Genomic DNA, 25374 nt, shown 5'->3' on the forward strand with positions numbered 1-25374 from the left:
ATGACCAAAAAGAATTCCAAAAGGTTCAAAAAGAACAAACCAGAACAACAGAAGAGGCCAACCTCGACTCCAAGAAGACTCGAACGAGATACACAACCAAGGAAGAGCACATACCACTAATAATGTTGGATGGGCAGGGCCCATAATCCCCATCACCAACAGCTTGCTCGGTGTGCCAACATGATGCCACCTCTGCCACTAGCAAAGGACATGCCCCGAGATGAAGCACATGCATGGCCGAACTCTGATGCCAATACATAGCCAAAAAGAGCAAATTGCACCATCGAACCGCTCCAAAGATTAGATTCGGGCTTTCAAATGAGCCATGCACCTTCAACAAGCGGGATTGCATTGCCGAGGGAAGCCACAAAACCAGTAGGATGCTGCCACCCTATAGCAAAAATCATACAAAAAGTTAGAGAGGTTTGACTAGCATTCTCACACCATACAATTCGAGCATGCCAATACCCACTTCAAAGTTAGTCAAAGTGAGAAAGCACTTGGATGTTTCAATGGAAGGCATATTGTCAAATAAGAGGTTGCACAAATAAGTGTTAATGTTTGCCTTTAGATACTATGGCGGGTTGCCTCCATGACACGCCTACTTTTTTTCTTAGTTTGTCCAATCCAATAACGCAAGTGCTTTTTCTAATGCTTGGTAAAAAATGCATCCAAATCAACATATATACCTAAGAACTTTTACTATTTGCACCTGTTTTACATGTCCTCCAATTTGTGTTCCTAAGGACATCAAACTTTCACAAATCCTATTTCAACATAGACCCATAATAAATCGCTTAATGAAAGCAATGCCCACAACACAATACAATCATGCTATATGGAATAATTAGTTGTAGAAACTTCAGCCCATATTGAGGTCAAAGAACCAAATGATCATTGTGCACTATAATATAACATGATAAACATAACCAAAAAAAAATCACTACTTATTTAATGCAAGGACATTAAGAGAACGCTAAAAGGATAAATAAGCAAAAGAAAAACACAAATGCATCATCGTGTGTTGGGCTCTCTTTTATATGGACACAAAAAGTCAAAGTTTTTGACTTTCCATTTTCATGGGTCTTTTCATTCCCTAATCTTCCCTATGCACCGAAGATGTTTTGAAAGGTTTTTTATTTTTCCAAAATTGGGTGTTCCTAATGAGGTCAAAGAAGAGCCAAATGATCATAACTAGCTTTATGCCATATTGAGACCCAAGTAGCACCAAATGGTCTTTTCACATAATCATGAGAAGAGAGCCCCAAGCAGAAAAAAAGCCTTAGCAGGCAGAATGTCTATGATCTAATATTTACTCTGAAGCACATGCACGTGCATGTCACAAACAATCTCTCCGACCACCTTACTACCCGCCATGAGCCTTCCCCTACTTTGAACACACGTGCAATTGTTTCGAGAAGGTGCACTTGCCTGATAACAAACTCATCAACAAAGCAACGCTCAACAAAGTGGAGTTTCAACAATCCACAGTAACTCATGTGAGCAACATCACCACTATGCAACTTGCTGAAAGAGAACTCATCTTCATGCAACAAGACCAAATCCTTCTTTTGAATGATATCATTTTTTACCAAAACAGACACCACTGCCAAAGGTTCTTTAACTCCAAAGAACGTTGCGAAATAATTTCCAATACAATGATGAAACACACTTTTCAATTGATGCAAAATCCATTCAGAACCTGAAGGAATGGAGCAATGTAAAGTGTTGGCAACATCAGTAATTCTTTGAATTTGCTTCGCATCCCAGTCTCTCTCTCTCTCTCTCTCTCTCTCTCTCTCTCTCATTTCATGAGACCCAAGTAAGGTAGAGCCCCTTTAATGCTCTACACTGGCACATTTTGTGGTTCCAAACATTCAAGATGCACTTTTCCACTCTCAACAAAGAATTGTACCAATAGAAATGAAAATGTACATTTATCTCCCTCTGTCACACACTTCTCAACATTGTCTGTATATTCATAAGTAAAAGAACAAAATTGTTCACAATAGCTGATTCCTTAACATCCACCATTTATATAATTTTCCCACTCCCAAGAAAGCCTAGGTTTATATCCATACAGGTTCAAATCCTTGTTAACCACATTGAACTCCTACCAAGGCTCTGCAAAAACTCATTGCCATACCGAGGGCAAACAAAAAATAGCAATAACTTTTCTTACGAATTCTGAATGGAAATTAAATACGACTCAGCAACTAAGATAATGATCTGTTACACATTACTATGTAAACTTGAGATTCTGCTCAACAAAACGGATACAAGAGACCGGCCAATGAAAGCTTGACATCTGCGTCAATTAATACATGCTATAAAGAGCCAATCTGAATCTTGCTCTTTGTCAGCTCTGTGTCCTGTGATTCCTTCGGCCCTGGTATAGGCTGTTATACACAACTTTCTCGGTTACCAATTCCCTCCATAAGAAAATGCACCTTGCATCATCTTGCAAAAGCCTGCAAGGAAAAGCTCTTTGTACACAGATTGTGGCGCTGACTGAAATGCTTGGAGGCCTCCTCCCACCCTTGCATGCGGCTTCCATATATCCTCAATCTCTTTGTCACAGACGGAGCTTTCTTCTCGGCCTGCCATTGCTGTCTCTTGCCAAGGCCTTATAGTGAATATAGACCTCACATACCAAATACCGCTACCTTTATTTTACAACACTAGGAAAAAATTACAATTTTTTAAACCCAGGCAGTGTTTTACATGTACAATGCAGAGATTCTAGAGCAGCTGAACAGCTGCAATCATGGGAATCTTTTCCCGCAACTTTTGTGTTACAGCAACTCTCACCGTCATGACTTGGGCTGCGGGACCGCCAATCCGAACCTTGACTACTGGGCCATCAATCTTCTCTAACTCTAGCTCGCCTCCACCAGTTCCACTTAGATAAGGCCTAATCTCAGCGAGTACCTGCTTGACAAAAGAAGAGTTTGTCATATAAAACAGTAGTAACAGACATACCTCTAAACATTTGAAAAACAACCAATCAAGAAACATCACATGCATCCATCTCCAGCATGCAGTAAGATGTACGATATGATCAACTAAGGGGTATCACAATGCCCATCCCAAACGGAAACAGGATAAGAGCAATCAATGATACTGTTTGACATGAGCGCAATTTCCAGGGTTTGTGTTCATCTTATCTGTGCTTCAACAAGTCATTTGCTGCAATTGCAGCTCCACTACGTGCTCTTACCCACAAAGGACTTACTTTCACTTGGAGGCAGAAGGAGGTCACTATCTTTGAACACCTGAAGGAGAAGCTTACTACTGGACCCATTTTCATATTACCAGACCTTCAAAAGTTTCTGGAAGTTTTTTGTGATGCATGTGGCAGTAGTATTGGGGCTATTTTGCAACACAGTGGGCATGTGATCACATATCAAAGTGTAACAGGAGGGCACCAAGTGCCAACTGAAAAGAACAGACTGGAACAGACTTTTAGCACTTCAAAACAATTGAACACAGAGAGAGAGAGAGAAATGAAATGAAATGTTATATTAACCTTCAAAAGGCCAAAGTGACCTATGAGACCAGAAAGTTACAATGTGGTGGATCTGATACAAAGTCAGAGTAACAAAATAACAACATAACAAAACAAAAATACTATGGGATCCTAAGCTGGTCGATGTCAACTAAGCAAAATGAGCAGCTCGCTGGGATCTAAATAGCTAAATCACAGGAGATCCGGCATCAGTCGTTGGCGGATCTCATCAATCTCCTCCATGGTCAGTAGGCTGACCGGGCATCGTGCATGCCTGGCCAGAGTGCTCCAATCTTCTGATGTAGCCTCCGTCGATGCTATGTAGTCCTCCGCAGTCGAGGGCTCTTGGATTTCCCCAGCTCAATCGCTCAGTCGATCAGTGTGCCTTTGGTGTGAGACGAATGTGAGCTCTACTGTGGGAGTAGCTCCTGCGGCTGTCGAGTGTCTGCTCTAAAGAAATTTGTGATCCGTCTCTAAGACTGGCTAGTCTCTCCACTCATCAGGCTATCTCTGTGTCTGCGCAGCTCGAGCAAGAACAAACCGAAGCATCTCTGATCCTCGTATCCCATGACTCTGGAGAGTGGTCCAAAACCCTCTCTAAACAAGCAATGGAAGCGGCCTAGTTTCTCGTAGTAGATGGGGCAGCGGCATATGTAATGCAACTCTATCTCAAGCTCCATGTCACACAAGGGGCATGTCCTAGCCTCTGCTGGTACTCCGCTGTATCTCCCAGTCTCAATCCGCAGTTGGTGAGAAGATGTGCGTATCTGGCCAATAGCACATCGTATCCCATGAGACAAGTGGGTGTCCATGTATCTGGGTCTCGTCACAAAACCATCCTCTGTAAGCTGGAGAAGATGCTCTCTGTAGAAAGCCATCTTTGTGCCCAGCTCCTGTGCTGGTTGTATCCATGTCCTTCTGGTGTCTAGCTAAGTCAAGTCTTGGCGGATGAACCCGATGATCTCGGACTATGTAAGAGTGAGAGATGGTGCATCCAATGAGTACTGAAGGGTGGCAACCTGTCTATGTTGAACCCTGCGCCTGAAACCATGATGTCATCTCCCCATACCAGCATGTTGTATCTCCCTGCATGGCTAACTGTCAAGAGGACTCAAGTGCAAGGCGGGCATATATGTCTCTAGGAAGTTCTCACATGCGGTGTATGAAGGAAACTGATATGGTGAGCGCCTCAACCACTAGTGGGGGTGCCGCTAGCTCTGCTCGGATAATGGCACGTGATACTGAGGCCTTGGCTCTAATGAGCCGCGAGATCATAGAGACGAGAGGTTTCTCCATGCTCCCCCATCCACTAGTGCGACCCGACCTCCCGTGATGATCCAATGAAGGTCCCCATATCTCAGCTCCATAGAGCAATTCAGAAGCCACCAAAGTGTCAGAGAGCCAGAGCTTCGTCCGAGGCTCCTGAAACTGAACCTGCGAACACATCCTCTCCAATCTACCCAATGTTGCATCGGCTCTAGTCAATCTGGTCTCTGCTGCTCTCCTTAGTGAGAATGCACGTCCCCTAAAAACCACTCCAAGGTAAGTGTAAGCATCTGTATACTCCACAGTCTCCTGGCCGTATGTGAATGTAGGTGCTGACCTCCTGCTCCATTGTGGGGTGGTATTAAACACCATAACCTTGGTTTTACCAAGGTTGACAGACAAACCACTTTCGTGGGCAAACCTATGCAAAGCATCCAAGTGACATTGCATCCCCTCCGGAGATTCGGAGATCAACACAATATCATCAGCATATAACAAAAGTGGAATCCATGTCCCTGCCAACTGTGCACCTCTATCACCATCACTCTCAATGTAGTCAGAAACCTCATCCACATACATACCAAATAGAGTAGGAGAGAGCGGGCAGCCTTGCTTCACCCCAATAGTGGAGTGAACCGGTCTAGATAGTCCCTCAGAGGTGCGTACATGCCCTACTATTGATTTGTACAATGCCATGATCCCCCATATGAGCACTGTGGGTACTCCCATCTCCTGTAATCTAAGCATCAATCTAGCTGGGTACTGTGTCAAAGGCTTTGCGGAAGTCCACAAAGCTACAATAGATCCGTCTCCCATGAAATCTGCCCTCCTCAATGATGGCCCTGAGTGTCAAGATATGGTCAAGAGTAGAAAAGCCTCTCATGAACCCTGCCTACCTAGCTACACGCATTCCTTCCCCCTCTGCCCATCTACTCAATTGTTGCTCAAGAATGGATGCGTACAACTGTGCCAATGTGTCCCCAATCATGATAGTGCGATAATTCCCAGGCTCCATAGGGTCTCCTGACTTGAAGATAGGTACAATCGTAGATAGGCTCCAAGTATCAGGCAAGCCCTCACACATGGCACTGTTAAACATAACTGCTAGAAGCTCTGCTAGTAGATCTTTGGCATGCATGAAATGCTCAGCCACTAAGCCATCATGATCATATGCTCTCCCAGTCCTCATCTTGTCAATGGCTTTCTTCACCATCTCAGCGGTGAAAAAAGCACATGTGTGTGGGCATGGATCGGGGGGGTTGAGAAGGGGCGGTTGTCCAGGTACTGTGTACAAAGATGACGCGTACTGACCCCAGGTCTCTGTAGAGGTAACGACGAGGGGGGGAGACGGCTCATGAAAGAGCCGCCACGCCTCACGCGAGTCCTGACTCAAGAATAGCTGGTATAGATCCTGCTCTAGTCAAGCCAAAAATGCCCTCTTCTTCCGCCGCACTAGGCGTCGGAAGTCAATCTGAGACTGTCTGTGAGTGACGTCCCCCAAAAGCACCTCCCTCTCAAGTCTTAGCTCTAGTCTGACGGCATACCTCATCATACCAGTTGTTCTGAGGCATGCTCCTTGAACGGCGTCTCTGCTCAGGCTGGGTGTGTGGATATGCCTCTACTGCTGCATCATGTAATGTTTGCGTCAATATAGTAGTAAGCTCCTCCAGAGGTCGCCCTAGTTCCTCAATGCATAGGCGTCTGTAGATCCCGTCTATGTACACAGAATCCGTCTCCCGCGTGAAGGTGTAGCGAGTAGAGGCTGCTACCCGTGGCCTGTATGCTACATTGAACTGGAAGGAGATGGTCAACGACACAAGAGCATGATCCACTGCCACCCCAACCGGTTTGGGCCCAACTGTGAGATCCTGGATACTAGAGATGAGACTCGACTCTGCCATGACATAATCCACTGTGCTGGCTCCATGTCTGTGTGGAAAGCATGTGAAACCTCCCGTAGCAAGAAATCTCTATAGGCCATTCAAGATGACCAGTCCATGTGCGGTGCCCATGTGTATCAGGGGTTGCCCATACTCAATATATTCCACATCCTCTGATAGTCTGGACAGGCCCGTCTCTACAACATCTAGCTCTTTTAGCAACTCCTCTGAAGTATCATAAAATACTGTCTGGTGCTGGGCAATCCTAGCATTGAAGTCCCCTAGAATGATGATGTCACCATCTCTAGAGAACTCCCATATGTCATCATCCAAAATAGAAAAGGGAGACTGTCCTCTGGGTGATGCATAGACTGACGTACTCGGAGGAAAGTAGCAAATAGCAATGTAAAGATATTTGCCTGTCTCTGCTCTCAATCTCACCCACATGTACCTAGCCTGCTCATCCCTGCGGGCTATATGTATCAATGGCTGCAACTCCCCTCTAAATAACACTGCCACTGCCACTCCCCCTGAGCCCCGTCCTCTGTGCTCTGATCGTGTCTCCTGTCTGTAAGCTATCTCCCATCTGTATCCACTAATGTGAGGCATAGATTGCCCAAGGGCCTGATCTTTCTCAGAGTAGAAGATGATGTCTCTTCCAGTCAAACTATCCTCAAAAGCACCCACATCAAGACGCATAGATCCATTACAATTCTAGGCAACAACTTTGAGTGTGGTCCATAAGTCTCGCACCGTCATGTGGAGCGTCGCTCCAGTATTACCACTCTTCCATCTCGGTAAAGGCAATCTTGCCTTTTCCCCTTGCCGCTCTAATCTCCGGCATTACCTCCTGCATATGAGCAATCTGCGAGAGGGTAAGATCATCCCCGAGAAAGATACCCGTCTCTTTAAGAGTTGGCCTTTTCTTCAAAAAGATCTTCACTTCCATGGAGAGAAAACGGAGGATGAGTGCCCTTTCTTTCGAGGTTTCCCCACTGCTTCCATTTTTCTTTATGTTGCCCACTCTCCAAGCTCTTGTGTGCGTCGGCTCATAAACCCCCATCAAGGCCATGAGTTCTTTTACCTCTTCATCCACATTGTCTTTGTCTTTAAGACCTTCACATGTAAAGCGCGCACACGTCTTCTTTGCTCCTCCTCTAGGGTCAGATTAATAATAGTGGGTGTGGACGTGGACGTTATTTCCTTGCCTTTTCCTTTCTTGGCAACCTCGATCCATTTCTCGGCTTCATCCGCCTTCTCTTGAGTTTCTGTAAGAACATCTACCCAAGAAGTCATCATCTCTTTGTGTTGCTCTTCTCCCTCTTTGATGGCCCGTACTTGCTCCTTGATCGTGTTGATTTCTTCGATCAATTCGCCCTTTCAGTGTGTTTCTTGATCGTGCTTCGGCGAGATCCTTCTTGAGTGACGCTCTTCATCCTGAGTCGTCACACGGTCTTCCAGTGCATTTATCTTGCTTTCTTGGATCAACACGCATCCTTCGAGCATCTTTATTGTGCCCAATAGATTGCGGTTCATCTTGGTAATGGTCTCCGTCATTTCCTCTTTGCACTTTTGAATGGCATCCTCAAAGGAGTCGGCCTTATCATTCTGCTTCCTCATGCTTAAACGCCGCCCGGAAAACGAGTCACTAAGCGCACATATGTTTCCACACTATGCATACATTGTCTCCCGCATCAAGCATACATTTTGCGTACCCTTGCAATTTCTGCAAAAAAGTTTGCAATCTTAATTTTCTGTGTTTCTGAATTTCCGCTTGCAAACTCTGAGAGTTTCTGAAAAACTTGAAAATTTTCTAAAAATTGTTGGAAAATTCCATGCAATGTGAATTCGAAAACCCTGTTGCAGATTGGACCTGTACCTACCCGGGGGGGGGGGGGGGGGGGGGGGATGCAAAGCAGAGTAGAAAATGCAGGGGCAACGGGGCTGGCTTGTCGAGGGGGGGGTTGGCTGGGCGAGGGGGGAGCGCGAGGAGGTTTGGCAGGGGGGGGGCACGGGGGGCAACGCGAGAGGGTGTGGCAGGGGGGCAGCGCGAGGGAGTAGCGAGAGAGGGCAGCGCGAGGGGGCTAGCTGGGCAAGGGGGGGGGGGAGAGAGAGATCCACCTGATAGAAACTAAGTGGTAGAGTCTAGTCTGTGAAAAAAAAATTCCAAAATCCTAATGTTCAAAAATATCTCCTCTGAGCGAAGTGTATTTAGTCACCAACCTACTCATAATCTTTACTGTCCACAAGTACTTCAACAACCTTGTCAAAAGACCTTGTAGCAAATCCTTTCCCCCTTGTCTCTTGCACTTGAGTAGCAACCTTAAGTCTCATGTTTGTAACTCCCACCCTTTGATCTACAATAGCTCTAGAATGGAGCTTGCCAAATCTACACGTCAACGAGACATGCCAACTGTGTATATACTGTATGAAAAAAAAAAGACAAAAATATTGTTCAAAGAGGTGCATGGACTTTAAAAACCAATAACGTGAACAAAAGGAATAAACTGATGTATGCATCCCACAAAGCTTGGCGCTAGACAAGAGTCGAGAAATGAGATGTCTAAAGAAAAGATATAAGATAAAATTTCTAAACAGCTTGTGAATTGATTGAGCTTTTATGTTTCTCCTAAATACTATTTAAGGGAAATATTTGAGAAAGCAAATTTATTACATCTTACGATGGGCTACATCATGTCCAGTCAAGTGTTGAATTCTAAAGGTCACTAGAAGACCAGAAATTTTGAAATATCCAACTTAATGGTGTTTTCTTTTTTACTTTATGCGATTCTTTTTTGACTGAGCTTTCCCAATAAATGGAAAAAATTAAGCGAGTTTTAAAAGCTAGACCCAGAGTCATTGCATGCCAGCACGTTCACACATGATTTTTCCAGCCCATCGTACAAATCTAAGAGCGGTGATGCGGACATCTTCAATCCCTTGTCCAATAATATCATAGGATTTCCATATGTCAACCACACGGAATAAGTACGGATCAGACCCCTGCGGATTCTATACATCGGATTCCATATGGCACACTAAAAATAGCCTATGTATGACACTTAAGAGAATACAAAGGCACAAAAAACATACAATGAAGTGAAACACCATAGAAATTTATAGAATCTAGGCAAAGAATAAAGTGAGGAGGCCAATAAATGGAGCTTGAAGGCAAAAAATGGAGCCCTATGACAATAAAGTCCGAAAAACCCATTCATATATCAATCAGAGTCAAACACATCCAAAAATATGGTTGCCCAATCGGACGCGTCCGGAAACAACTATGAATAATAGTATACATGCAGAAGCTACTTTACTGATAGCTTAAAGATTCGCCAAAACCTTGTTCCGTAATGTATGAAGAGGCTTGCCTTCAACCAAACAGAATATACTCTAGTTCAAACTAACATGCCCAATAATAGATCTGGAAACCAACCTTTTCAACGTTTTCTTCGGTGAGCGCGAGACCTGTCTCTTCGTCCATGACTTGCTCTACACCTACAATTTCTGGGATTCTCTCCATCAGTCGACGCTCAATGCCCATCTTCATTGTCATCATAGAACTAGGACAAGACCCACAAGCCCCTTGAAGCTTGAGTTTCACCACCAGTCCATCGATCTCACACAATTCTACATTTCCACCATCCGACATCAAATAAGGCCGAACTTCATCAAGAACCATGTCCACATTTTCCTCTGTCAGGGCCAAACTTCCATCTGATGTAGATGCCGCTGGACTTGCTATTGCCTCTGGCCCTGGAGGCCAAATACCACAAGTTCGATTCAAACCTTTACATATACACACATGTATATATATAGATATATTACGTGTACGCATATATAAACATGTATGTGTATACGTACATATGTATGTAGCACATACACACATCTGTACATATTGCTTTATTGACAAAAAAGAACTACCTCTTCATTGACAAAAAAGAATTACCTCTTCTCAACTTGTGATAAATTGGCCTTCCTAGCTGCAAACCAAGAATACACAAACATGCATTCTTGTTCAATATAGTGTTCTTGAGGTTGAGGTTTTGTCGAGTCGAAAGTAACCCCTAGAAGATAATATTGATAAATTAGAATCAGAAGCAATCACAAATGAGTGTTTGACTACAATGCACTAATGGAAAATTACTAAAAGGTGCAACTCTGATTCTCCCTACTTCCAGCTTTGCCTACAGATGTTGTGAATGGACACCTTATAGCTTAAGCGTTATGGCCAAGAAAGCAGCACACAAAAAATGTAGCACGTGCACAAGAGCACATAAAAAATACATGCAATAGGGACATTGTCTGTTAAAAAGAATGCCATGGGGTAGAAGTGCAAAAAAGTATCTCTAACAGATGTAAGGAGACATTAAAGCTCTTGATTAAGAGCAAGTACTTCAAGAACAAAGGCATCAAGTTGAGCAAAATATGAAATTAACAAGAACCATGTTTACACAGCCCAAGTGTATCAATAAACTATCCCATGCATCAAAGCCAGACTTTTGGTTTATATTAATGACTAGCTCACTACTAAAAATCTTCCATCATCCCTGAGAGCAAAAAACCTTATCAATCACACCCCTCTGTTTGCTGGAAATATTTCCCATAACAAGAAGGAAATGCGCTCTCTCTCTCTCTCTCTCTCTCTCTCTCTCTCTCTCTCTCTCTCTGTGTGTGTGTGTGTGCGCGCGCGCGCACACCATATACACAGGTACAATGAGACTCACCTGACGCGCATCACAGGAACATCCACAAGCAGCTGCAGATGGTGAATAAATGCGATGGTGAACATGCAGAGTCTGCATCTCTCTGCACATCAACCTTTCAAAGGCTTGGAGCAGATGGTTTGATGATGTTGTTCGATGCCGAGAGAAATGGTGAAAGGAAATACGGAAATTCAACACTAGCCTATTGATCTCCTGAAAACACTATCCCATGATCGTTCAATTTATTACACTCAGGATCGTTTTCTTGTCGGTTAAGTTCACAATTTTGGTCCACTAATTATTCTAGTCGTGTACTAGCAATACGTTGCCAAGAGTTCTTTGGTTGATCCATCTTGTTTGGTTTGAATTGAGATGCACCAATAGAGATTACATTTTTACTAGCTTTAGAGTAGGTAGAACCAATTTTTAGAATCTTTGGAGATGCCCGGAGTGGGTGCAACTTCAGGTTGGGCTCTCTCTCTCTCTCTCTCTCTCTCTCTCTCTCTCATGCAATGAAGCTTTGTGCTTGGTTAAATGGATGCGAAGGCAATGCCTTTTTGGATGTAATAAAGCTCTATGCTAATTTGCTAAAGCAAGGACTGCATGTTCCTGTTTCATCAAACGCAAATGCAAAGCCTTTTATCATGAAGGCATGTGGCCTATGGTGAGACAATGGGTGCATGTAGTTCAGAGTGGGTGAAAGCGGGTACATAGGCAGACTACTACACGAGTAGCGAGATGTTGAACAAGGTTGTGATGGGTAGAAAGAGGGTTGTGAAATTGGCATGCTATGTATTTCTTAGTGGGGGATCAGGTTTTCTTTTTTTTTTTCTTCTTTTTTTTTTTGGGAGGGGGGGGAGGCTAGGGGACTGGGGCTGGGTTGAACATAGAGATGCATAGAGCTGAGGCCAAGGAGCAAAGGCCGCAAAAGAATCGGGTTGGGGGGGATCTTTCAAAGAAATGCATTTTCTTTAATAGACATCGAGTAGGTATTAACTTTAGAGTAGCTTTGTGTGGTGCTTTGCTCGATTTGTTATGATGAATTGTTGGCTTGCTATATTATCAAAAGGTTTACCTAATGGCTTCAAAACAAAAATATTCACTACATAAGTAGTGCGCAAGAACACTAAGAAACGCTTATACAGTGCAGCGACACTAAGATAATGATAAAGGGAAAAATAAAAAAAAAGAAAACACAAATCTATACTATATATAATTGAGCTTAAAATTTTCAAAGAAGGAGAGAACATCCATGTGTCAGTCTCTTCTTCATTTCAAAAACACATTTGGTTTGAAATGTAAAAGTAAAGTGAAGGCTAAGTAACAAGTACTGTGATGGTAGAAAATGAAAAGACTTAGTTTTAACTTAGTTCTGTCAAAATCTATACTATATATAATTGAGCTTAAAATTTTCAACAAAAGAGAGAACATCCATGTGCCAACAGTCACTCTCTCCTTCATTTCAAAAACACATTTGGTTTGAAATGTAAGTAACAAGTACTGTGATGGTAGAAAATGAAAAGACTTAGTTTTGACTTAGTTCTGTCAAAAAGTCACAATACTTAGTACTATATATATATATATATTTATATTATTTAAACTCTTTAGCAAGACCATGGAGTTTTCAATCTAGCCTTGAATTTTGAAGGGTGATTACTTTTGTTTTTGTAAAGGGTGTCTCTACTTTGCAGGCCTGGAAAAATAACGAGCAACAAGATGTGTCATGTGTCGATAAGTTGGTTTGCCTCAAACGTGCATGCGCGCGCGCGCGTGTGTGTGTGTGTGTGTGTGTGTGTGTGTGTGTGTGAGTGTGAGTGAGAGAGAGAGAGAGAGAGAGAGAGAGAGACAGTCCCACATCGTTTCCACACTTTGTTTGTCTTTTTTCGGCCAATCAACAAATGCTACAATGTTGAGAGCTCCAACGGGACAATCCGAGCTTTTTAGCTTTCTCAAGTTTTCACATCTTGAACTTCTGACATAGGTAAGAAAAAAGGGGTTCTGCAAGGTGACAGGTGACCTTGCCTACTGCTATAGTGCTCACGACAACAGTCATGCAAGGCGGGTCTTTGATTCAGTGTTTCGGAAAAATGTGTCTCAACTTAATATCCCGTTCTTAATTTCAAAAATGTCGGACGAGGGCAAGGGAAAAAGGAGAAATTCCATCCCAAAATAGTGTAAAAACTTGCAAAATAAACATAATTTTCTAAACTTCCTCTTGGAAAATTAAAGGAAAGTAATTTTGCATGTTTAAAAAATTGATTTTTCCAGAACACTGATATGATTGCATTGGAAGATATCATTGTCAGTCGAGGGTATTGGCCTTGGTCTTCAAGTTAGCAATCCTTTGCTCATTTGGATCCTCCTTGGTGTTGCATACCTAATGTGGGCTCTTTGCCTCCTCCTAGAAATGATGACTCCGATCTCTTATTGTAGGGTTTCCTCCATGCATGTGTGTCAATTGTAGGACCGCCTCCATGTCATTTTGCTTACATTTAGAGCATGGCCACTTTGGAACGGCTAAATAACCTTCTAGCTTTCTTTGCAAGTCAAGAAAATCGGTGGCTTCGAAGATAAATTCTTGATTTGTTTGAGTGGTGAGAGAGATCTTGAGCAGCTTTCTGCTAACCGAGAGGGTCTCAAAAGTCAACCATTTGAAAGGCTATGTCCGTTTTGAGGCTCTTAACTCCCACCATTAGATAGGTAGAGAGAGAAGAGTTGGCTCGTGACTGGGCAGAAAGCAGATTCGCTGGTACACGCGACCAGGCTCTCAGCCTCTCACATGCTTCATTTTAATACTACAAACTAGACATGCAGCCTCTTAGAGAGAGAGAGAGAGAGAGAGAGAGAGAGAGAGAGAGAGAGATTTCTTCTTATTGACCTGGTTTGAGACCCGTGAGTCTTGAGATCGATTAATCTCGACTCTCAGCTATTATGTTTAGGCAAACCTTATCCAATCCAAACAGTGTTGGCAACAAGTCGTCATGTTGCATACAAATTGTTAAGGGATATAATTCGCGTACGAAAAGAGACTCTCCTCTATGTAATGCCTCAATGCTCTATCTCACATTTAAGGGAGTGGGAGCTAAGCCAAATGGCTGCTATGGGTCAGGGCAAGCATGTGAATGGTTGAATACAATCTGCTCTCTCAAAGAAGAACATGCATGTGTGTATGTGTATGTATGTGTGTGTATTTTGCAGCACGCCCTTTCTTTTAGTATGATGCCCAAAACTCTTGCAAAGAGAAATGTTTGAGTGAATTTTTCTACTTTCATTACCCTCACATTTTAAGGTGCCAATGGTGCCCAAATGTACACAAACAAAGAATATGTGTCTTATATTACTAACCTGCTTATCGTGAATTGCAAGAGACCTCAACATCCATATGTGACGAGTCTTGGTAGATGACAGTGTACATGCTAGCTAGATTTAGTGCAATCCAACCTAAAAATTTTGAAATTTACCACATATAGAGACAAAGTTGCTATAGCCATGCAATTACCCCCAAGTCACACACCCATCATGAATACTGCCTTTGCACGCGTGCGTACACACACACACACACATATAGATAGAGAGAAGAGGGGTGGGGGGAGGGGGGGTAGGGACAAACTTGCCATGATTAAAATGAGTATGTTGGAGCTTGGCATGACCAACTAGAAGGAGATTTGTCATTGGTCAATCCACAAGAATGTGGAGAGTAAGTAAATTTCATTAATTGTTCTATCTTACACTCTAAAAGGTAGACATAGTGTTGATCCAAAAGATAGATTTGTGCTTGGTTGATGTGAATGTGGAGGGCACTTAGACCTTGTGTGTTGTCATACATTGTCATTTAGAAAGTAGTTATAGTGGTGGTTGATGCACAAGTGTATTAAAGAGCTATAGAAGCTCACATGAGAATCAAAGGCATTTGCCCACATTTGCCTTGCTTATGAAGGGAAGGAGACCAATGGTTGCTTCAATTGACGCACATATAGCTGCGGCAACGCGCGGGTCACATACTAGTGTATATGATGTGCACTCGACCATCTCTTTTATATAAAAATGAAATGTCTTTTGACTTTTCATTTCCATGGCTTTTCATTTTTTATACTCACCCTTCACTTATGCATTTGAAATGTTTTGAGAGAATTTTTATTTTTCTGAGATTGGGGAGACCTAATGGATGTAAGGCACTTGTAGGTCTTCTTTAGAAACCTTTCATCATTTATGAAAGGCATTTAGTTAGATGCTTTTTATTGAGAAAGAAGATAATCATCCTCCCTTGCTTCTATGCTTCTTACACGCATGAGAATTGCTTAGCTACCATGTCTTGAAATACAAAGTATTTCTTATATCACGCATTACATTGTAACTATGATTTTAGTGTTTTAAAATTCATTGCATGGCGTTTATTATTTGGTCCCGTTAGGCCATCCTCTTGTGTTGTCCTTCGCCCAACTTCCTCCCTCTCAATAGGAAATTATACATGCCTTATATGCACATGAGAGTTTGATTGAGTTTGCTAGATTGCACGCGCGCGTGCACACACACACAGATCAACAATTCAAGAATCTACTCTCCTCAATCCTCAAATATTCAACCAAACATGTGCTTGGGTGGTCTATGGGTTGAAGGAAGGGCTTTGCCAAGATGGTTGACAATGATAAGAATGAAGCCAAGGTTGATCCAAGCAAATCAAAACTCTGCATAATGGGGGCAAGAGCCATAGGTAGACAGAGGGTTGGAAGGGCAAAGAAGCAAGGAGGGAAGCTAGGTGGGAACGACTATCAAGGTAGACTGCATTGAGTATTGCAAATGATAATTAGGTTACTCACATGTGTTACCATGGCCTTTGATTGTTGCCATCACTATGACTACTTTAGCATGGTGGTAATGCATTGGCCAACGTTGATGCCACCACAAGTTTGTTTTAATAGCATTGTAGGCTATTTAGCCAATGAGCTTTAAAATACTTGTATGAGCTTTGACTGAGGATGCCTTCCATATGATACACACCAACTCGTAAAATTGCTCAATTTAAATAACAATCAAGGATCATTTGGGTGTTCTTTTGTATTGATAAGGTGAATGTTATTGGAAATAAAGTGTGGGCAATTTGTTGGGTAAAGGCCCGTGGCCACCCGACTTGACTAACCCTAACCCCATTAACACTTTTGCTAACCCTTGTACACTAGAAACACACACACTCCTAGCTCCTTGAGGTGTGTTTCCCCTCTTCTTGCTTTCTCTCCCCTTTCCTTGCACGAACAAGCACGAGGCCATTTGGCCCTCACAATGTTTGGGTAAAGGTGCTCCGTCTTTGTTCGGGGTCGGACGTTCGGTGTACGATCGTCCGCTCACGTGTGTATATATTTTTATTCTTCATATACTTATTCTTTCTATATGAAGAATAAGGAGCACCTCACTCATTAGTTCATGAGGTTGCTCCACCCGCACAGGTCTCGCGCTTCTCTACTTCCCCGCACGCACGCACTCATAAGTGGTATCAGAGCTATGGCTTGGCGACGGTGGCAGTCTTTCGGCGGTGATGGAGCTTGACGCTTCGCGACACCAGATTGGAGTGATCCGACATGGATCGGGCGGATCTTGGCACCCCGACGCGCGGTGTCCCTCTCGGGCATGTGAGGAATCTTGAAGGATTTGAAGAATCTCTGCAAGAAACAGGGAAAAGCAAGCTTCTGTAGGGAATCGACCTTGAAGCTTGTGTGCAAAGCTTAGCTTGGAGGTGAGAGTCGAGGCAGATCTCAACTAGCTTTTTTGGCGGTGTGTGGTACATGCACACACACACACACACACGCGCGCTGTTTGAATAGGGATCTGCAGAATCGTACACCCTGTTGAGCTTCAAATTGAAGCAATTAGAGCTTGGCAACCTCCTAAGCAAGGAGCAAATTTGACTTTTGGGGGAGCTCACTATGTGTAGGAGTGCAAGCTTGAAATATCGAGCAAGCAGCGAGTGCATTCGAAAGTAGGGAATTGAGTAAGCGTTAAGGGGGAGATTGGAGCTTCGAGTGTAGAGAAATTGGCTACAGCAAGAGAATCTCTCTCTCTCTCTCTCTCTCTCTCTCTCTCTCTCTATGTCTGATACACACACACACACACACACACACACACACACAGGAGAGGAGAATCGGGTTGCAGAGGAGAATCGGTTTTTCGCTGGCTTTTATTGAGCAAAGAAAAGCAAGGTCGGCAGCATATCCGAGGTCAAGCAGGGATAGCGCCTGGCAATTGGAGCAATTAGCGAAGGGCTTGAGCTGGTCGTGAGCGGGCAATGCCATGCAGGAAATCAGCATCGACTAGCAGACATGCATTTTGGGTTGCCACACCGAGTAGAGCAGGAGGTTCTGTGAGCCGTGAGCGGGATCGACCAGGTGTTGGGCTTTTTGAATTATTCAATTTTTTAACAAGTGAAAGGGTCACGACGGCATTCAAAAACAATAAGAAAGTGATAAAATTGTTAGGTTGAATTAAACTGGTACCAGTGTTTGGGAAAGGATTGCCTCAGCTTAGTCTTGAGCCGATTGAAAATCGAGACTAGGTAAATGTAAACTATGGTAAATGGAAGAAAAACCGATGAAATATGTGAGAAAGTCGTCCAAAAATTTTACAAATCTCAAAATTTGTGCTAGTATTTCTGATTTTCTTCTTTGTGAGGAAGAAACTTGATCAGCATCCACTTAATAAAAGAGACTTTTTCAAACGTTAACACTGATTGGAATCAAGCTATAAAATGCAAGAAATGTAAAGCCATATGAAGTTGTGAAATGAAAGGTGAAATAAAAAGAACTAATTAATATATATATGTATGTGTATAGAATTTATTAGAATTATGCAAAGAACAATAGAATGCAAAAAAAACATGTGTGTGTGTGCGTAAAATTTACTAAAATTTATGCAAGGTGAAGCTTCACTTTAGCATTCTAAAACAATAGAATTCAACAAAAGTAAAGACATGTCACGGTGTGAAATAAAAGGTAAGGCTCCATCATGTCACGATGTGAAATGAAAGGAGTCTCCCTAACCCAACACAACACTAAGGATTTCTTTTAGAAAGCCAAAAAAATTTTGAGCCTCACACACCTCATGTGTGCAAGGGCCCGCTCCCAGTGAGCCCTCGGCACCCCGATTATCGGCCCTCGACTCCCCGCTCATTCACACACCCCCAGCTTGGAGATAGATCAAGAAAGCCCGAGAAAGAGTGAGAGAATGCGAGTGAAAGAGAGTGAGTGTGTGAGTTGAGAGAGAGAGAGAGAGAGAGAGAGAGCGACCGCCACTTCGGCGAGTAAGTCCGGGCATCACCCAACATCGGCCCAATTCTTCTTAGTGTTCTCCTCGGCATCAGAGGCTCACGTCCAACGGTGGGAGGCAACCTCGACATTAGTTTTCGACACTGATTAGCGGCTCGTTATCGGTTTCGACACTGATTTTGATTATTTTCTTGGCATTCCTCCTCTACGGCTTCGAGTACTGCCTATTTGCATCAGTTTTCGACACTGATTTAGCGGCTCGGCTTTTAGCGTTCTTTTTTGTGTTTTTCCTCTACGACTCGACATCGACAGCTCAGCACTGTCTTTGAGCATTGACACTAGTTCGACGCATCCATTTTGACATCGATTAGGCGGCTATTCAACTAGCATAGTTTCGCTCAGTAGTGGAAGACGACATCGACGAGTGTTTTCTTGGCTTTGACTTAGCGAGACCGAGTGATGGCGGTTAGGCTCTCCTCCAGCATAGCCTTGCCATAATCTTCCCTCCCACACTCATTCCGGAGTGGATTCGGCTCCGAGTACTCTCCACGGCATTTCGGCTTCGACAGTTTCCCAGTTTTCAGCTTCGACGGCACATACCGACACATACGACTCTGACGGCCCATTCGGGAGTAGTTTTTTTCCTTGAGCGCACTTGGCTCTTGGACAACGTTTCCGATCGACGAGTTTACCGACCAATGAGGTAGTTTTTTGCAAGTTTTCCAGTGGTTTTGCTCATAGGTTGCATAGTCTTTCTGGTGTGGATTATGCAACACATTTAGTGCTCATGTACGATTGTGTGGAGCATTACAGAGAGATTTTTTTGCACGGTTTGGTGCAGTTTCATGTTATGTATGCATTATACGGATGCAGTTTGAGCTTGGTATAGCTCATAGGTAGTAAGTTTGCAGGTTTACAAGTGTTTTTGGACAGGTATACGTCCATAGAGCCACTCGATCAGGAGTGAGCTGTTTTGCTAGGGTTCTGCCAGTGCTATGTATGTCATTTGTGGATTTTGCTACTGAGACACCAAGTGTCTATTTTCATGCGTATTTGGTGATATTTTTGAGTTTTTGCTCAATTTTTAGGGGAAACTCTGCTGGATTTTTCCAAGATACTCGCCATGGTTTATGCGTATTTGCAGTTTATTCTCTGATGGTTTAGTGGTTGAGTTCTCCCACTCTAGCAGTTATCTGCAGTTTTTTGGCTTGCGGTTTGCATTCAGTTTTGACTCGTTTTGCAAAGGAAATTGTGTTTATTTTTGTCATAATAATCAATATCTAATTCTCCTAAATGATTTTCTCATGTTAAAATGATCATTTAATATGGGGAAGCGTCGAGGGAGAAAAAGCTAGAATATTGGTTAAGCTAGCAGACCGGCCATAGTAGGGATCCAAAGGAGGGAAAATAGGGATCCAAAGGGGGGGCCATCTGCAAAAGATCCATGTGCAACAATGGGCTAAAAAGACCCTAAGGTTCAGCCCATTAAGACTTCCAAAATGCTAAGGTTCCAAAATTCAAAGGTTGTGTCCAAAGGTCAACCATGGGGGGAATTGGATGCTTTGTGTGTGTCTTTACAAATCCCTACATAGGAGTGGGTGAGCCTTGCTTGTAGGGGATGAGAGAGAAAGTCACACACACACACACACACAAGCTCCCTTTACACAAAGGGAATGAGGGACACATGTCAGCTCCCTAGGCCAGCTCCCTAGGCTAGATGCCCACAAGGTGTACCCAATTCCTATTGGATGGCCTTGGAGGTGGACCAATGAGAATTAGGCTAGAGTAAATCTAGTTTAATTAATTTAAAAACACTTAATAAAAGAACCAATGAGAATTAAGCCCTCTAGAAGACTATTGGACAGTCTCCCAAGGGGTCCAATGAGCATTCAGCAGCCCAATGGCTTGCCTGATTCCTATTGGCCAGGAGGAAAAAGGGGTCCAATATTAAATTACCTAAAGCTCTCACAAAAGGGGAAAGGGGGACACATTTCAGAAGGCTATCACTTATGCTGCTTAATTGTCATTGGCTAGCCCTAGGGAGGTCCAATGAGAGGGTAGCATGAGCAAATAGCAAGAGGGGTCGACCAAGAGAGAGAGGGGGCTGATTTTTGCAAGGCATTATCACACACACACACACTCACACAATCTCATGTGTGAAGTAAAGAAGACTCTCTCTCCTTCTCAAGATTTAATGGAAAGCTGACCACCTACTCCAAGCTTGTGAGAAGGGAGGCCTACACCAACAACTCTTGGCTTTGTGATGCAAATCCAACCAAGAGCCAAGCTTCAATGCATGCTCATCTCCTCTACCACGCTAATCACTAAGCTAAGCTATGCTAATATGAGTGATTATGTGAGGAGATGTACATCTTTCTCGTAAGAATACTCCTATTTCCTCTCAATCTACTCTCATACCCTGCTAGCTCTCACCATCTTCGAAGGTGTGTGAGGTCTTGGGTCTGAGACCAGGGAGAATTGATGTTGTGTTTGATAAGTGTTTTGCTTAGTGCATGAAGCTTTCATCTTCATTGCACTAGCTAGTCTTGAAGGAACACAAAGAATTGTATTGTACCATGTCTCTCTTGATGGGAGAAACCATAATACAAAGCCTTTTGGAGGGGGGATCGGCTCCATGTAAATCCGGTCCTCAACTGTTGTCAATAGCTTAATTTCTCTCTATTTTGAAAGTATTGTTCATGCTATCTAGCTAGGTGTTATGCTTTTTGTTGCTCTCTCCACCCAAGCACTCTTGTAATTCTCATTAGGAATCTATTCTAATGAAATGCCCACTATGTTCATGCTAATTTCCTCTACATACAAGTTTTTAGGCCATTAAATGTTACAATTTTTGTCTGTTTTCTCGCCATAAAAGTTTGCAGTGTTATGCCATTTTGTACATTGGTCGATATATTCCCACTTTGATAGTGATCAAGTGTTTACTCTCATTTTGATAGGTTTTGTCAGCTTGGACATAGTTTGGTGTTCTTCTACCCACTCTCGCAGGAGTGAGGATTGCGTGGCTACAGATAGAAAATCACACTTTTCACAGGTTTTTGCAAATTTTTGCTGGCAGTTTTTCTTGTGGGATACGTTTTGAGCTAGTTTGCTCTCTACTTGCGTATATGGTTATGCGCAGTTTCTCTTGTGCAATACATTTTGAGCTAGTTTTCTCTCTACTTGCGTATATGGTTACGCTTGGTTGAGCTGTTTGTCCCAGCTTATGCTTGCAGATAGCAGATTGTGGAGTTGTTTTATGCATATGTGAGCAACGATTTTGATGTTATTGGTCATGGTTTTCATGATTGTGTAGTGGTCGAGAGATCTCCCCCTTTGTTGCCATTTTGGCATTCACTTATGGCAGTAGATATGTGTGACATTGAGAGATGGCGGTCTCGTTCTTGCCGATACTTACGTTGTTGGCATTGTGGTCACACATGACACATTAGACACCAGTGTTTCAGACATATGAGACAGCAACATAGATGTATGTGTGATGTAGATACGGCTTTGACACATGTAAGAGAGACAGTTACAATGGTAGTCTATGGCAGTGATGGTGATGTCATGATTGCCTTGAGTGTATCTCTTGTAGATATGTCTATGGATAGCACACTTTCTCCACAGTGGTTACTAGATAGTGATGTTGCTTTCCATGTCACACCATGTCGTGAGTGGTTCAACACATTTTCTAGTGGGAGTTTTGGCTATGTGCACTTGGCCGATGGTTCAGCGTTTGACATAGAGGGTGCAGGAGACATTTGTTTGTCATTGCCCAGTGGTGCATCATACACACTACGACATGTGCGCTATGTTCCTTAGCTAAAACAAAGCTTGATCTCAGTGAGACAGTTAGCAGATTTTGGTTGTTAGACACTTCTTAGAGAGGAGTCTTTCCAGATGCATTGCGGTTCATTAGTGATTGCCAGAGGAGCCAATAGTGGCTTGGTATATCCTATGCATGTGTCTAAGGTTCGAGACGGCATAATCTCGGTTTTGTTGCTGGCATGCATTGAGCGAGAGACAAGACGTGTCTCTTTCGCAGGTGAGCTCCATCATGCTCACAAGTCAGAGCATTTAGCTGTGCATGATGTGCCAGTAGACTCTATAGAGACAGAGATAGAGCGACAATGCTCTAGTGAAACACAATAGGTGTCGTCAGAGTTTGTGCAGGTAGAGGTCGAGCAGGTTTGCTCCCTAGAGACACAGGCAAAGATGACAGATATGGAGCTCTTTGATATGCTCATGTTAGAGGCTGATGAGTTGGTGCTAGGACGCACAGTTTTGCATATGGGTGAGGTTTTCCAGTGTCGGTGTTGACACATCCATACACGATGGATAGTATTGATGATGCAGTACATGCAGATAGTGCATGGGAGACGAGTACAACCGAGTTTGCATAGATTTTGTCAGCATTCGGGCGTCTCATGTCCGACTTGTTAGTGTCGAGGCCCGATCTAGCAGCTGCAGTGGGAGAATTTGCAGCAGGGGTTGTCAATCGTGTGATGGCTGACACTAGCATGATGCATAGTGGAGTTTTGCACACCATACAAAGTTGTCTACGCAATTTACATGTGGGCTCTAGCATGGGTACGCACGCTCGTCTACCACCAGAGCCGATACAATTGCGTGTAGAACGACAGAGTGAGCCAATGGGCAGAGGTTGAGAGAGTCTCTCACCTAGTTTCTTGTACATAATAGTAGTTTAGCTAGTAGGTCTTCACTTATCTGTGCATCGCCTTTAAGTGGGAGATTTTTGGGGTAAAGGCGATGCGCCTTTGCTCGGGGCCAGACGTCCGGTCGCCCCCCACGTGTGTACATACCCTTATTCTTTCTATATGAAGAATAAGGAGCACCTCACTCATTAGTTCCTGAGATTGCTCCACCCGCACCGGTCTCATGCTTCTCCCCTTCCCCGTACGCACTACATCACACCGCATGCACGCATCTGCGCACTCACACACATCTGGTATTAGAGCTGGCTCCCCGAACTCGATCCCAACCTCCCTTGGAGCTTGGGAAAATTAGGATCTGCAACAAAGTCGCATCTCTATAGGAGTCAAGTAGTAAGAGACTAAGGATTCACAATCAAAAGCATAGAACCCGTGCAACAAATCGAGATTTGTCTGGTTGTGCACACACACACACACATACACACTCGGTCACAACATCTCAACATCTGACCTTGATAGCATCTGGGGGGCTCTGATTGTGTCCTGAATCACTATATCTGGCTACAAAATATGGCAATCCAACCAGTTACACTCAAACTTGATTTAAGTTGATGCCTTATGTGGGTTTTACCTTATGCTTTACATAATAATTAACTGCTATCTTTTGCTATGGTGAACACACACACACACACTTGGTCACTACAATTAACCAGGGTAGCTAGTTCTGGTAACACTAACTCTACCTATTGGTTTTACTACCCTAACCATGTATGCTGGTAAACATTGTACCCAACGCACTTCTGGCAGTTAGACTAAGCCTTTGTTGCTCGAGTACAAGCAGCCTACTCATAGCATAAACATTTCCACCTTGGGTAGGAAAACTCGGAAATGATACTTGATTTCATTGTTGCTGGCCTACTGTGCTATCTGGATTAGCATGGCTGAATGAATACCACAAAGAAACCTAACTTGGTGGGTGCAACCCCTTGTGGATTTAACCTTACTTGGTTTGCTTGGGTTAGTATGAACCAATTTTTTGGAACATGGGCCCAGTGGGAGCATTTCCCTAAAAAATTCTCTAAACCTATAAGTGCTAGACTCCCCTCTCGGTTATGCTCTGCATTACTGAGGTAGTTTACTCTGTCGAGGCAAGTCTCTTCCCCTTCCACTCATAAAGCGGCACGATACATCTCGATCGAAGGATGGGTGGCTTGACACGACTCTGAGCCATCAACTGCTTGGTATGATTCAAAAGGCATCCTACCCTCCTATGCTAAGCGTCTGTGGCACCCCCATAACTGTAGCGCCTGCGGCCTCTTCCACTATATAAGGTGAGGGATGCTTCCCTTCACTTAGACTTGGTCTCCCCTGGCACTTTGGAGAAAACCTTGGGATTACCTTTGCTCACAGGTTATTTATATTTTTTAAATCTCAAATGCTTCATTAAGTAGGTTTCTGGTTGAAATCTTTTAATTGGATAAATAATGTTCTTCTCTCTGGACTACTAACGTAGGTAGAATTGGCTTTTTCCTTTCCATTTTATCGGGCTTGACTGAACACCATGGTTTAGATAGCATTCTTGTTATACATTGTTGGACTAGGGATGTTACTTGTTGAGGATGATATTTCAGTTTTGCCTTGCACACAATACATGAAGCTTTTTTAAAATGCTGCTGGTCTTTTTGACTTGAAAATTAAGTGGTTTTTTGTGAGGGCTTCTGTCCTACTCACTTTACTTTAGAAATTACTCTATGCAATCTCTGAAATAGTGACTTATCATGGAAACTTATGAAAAATTGGTGCTTTTTTCATTAACTGGATACTTATGGTGAGTATGGTGTTGAAAGCCTGGTGGCATGGTTGGTTATGTTGCCGAAATCTGAGTTTGGAAGATTGCAGTTGTTTATCTGGTTATGATACATACACTTTGCAGAAAATCTGGCTTGAAAAAAATGGATCTAATACTTGATGATACTTCTAAGATAACTTTGACTATATAAAGGATGATGTGATGTATCTCATGAGGTTTCCATAGCATATTCCTTTGACTCTTTACAGGTTTAATCTCTTCAAAATTAGTCAAATATT

General features: G+C 43.2%; 1 protein-coding gene and 1 pseudogene across 1 annotated transcript in view; one reads left to right on the forward strand and one right to left on the reverse strand.

Annotated features, from left to right (window-relative positions):
• LOC147424362 (uncharacterized) overlaps nucleotides 1-11632 on the reverse strand; it is a 37274-nt gene extending 25642 nt beyond the window's left edge. Inside the window, exons 1-5 of the mRNA XM_086500493.1 lie at nucleotides 11382-11632; nucleotides 10604-10721; nucleotides 10091-10410; nucleotides 2812-2931; nucleotides 41-391 (exon numbers count right to left, since the gene is read on the reverse strand). Coding sequence (XP_086356619.1) covers nucleotides 41-391; nucleotides 2812-2931; nucleotides 10091-10410; nucleotides 10604-10721; nucleotides 11382-11471 — 999 coding nt within the window. The 5' untranslated portion in view covers nucleotides 11472-11632. The remainder of the gene's footprint in view (nucleotides 1-40; nucleotides 392-2811; nucleotides 2932-10090; nucleotides 10411-10603; nucleotides 10722-11381) is intronic.
• Nucleotides 11633-21970: 10338 nt separating this feature from the next.
• LOC147424363 (uncharacterized) lies at nucleotides 21971-23280 on the forward strand (annotated as a pseudogene).
• Nucleotides 23281-25374: the final 2094 nt, after the last annotated feature.

The sequence above is a fragment of the Adiantum capillus-veneris genome, chromosome 25 (assembly GCF_014529385.1).
Source record: "Adiantum capillus-veneris isolate H3 chromosome 25, ASM1452938v2, whole genome shotgun sequence".
Taxonomy (NCBI): domain Eukaryota; kingdom Viridiplantae; phylum Streptophyta; class Polypodiopsida; order Polypodiales; family Pteridaceae; genus Adiantum; species Adiantum capillus-veneris.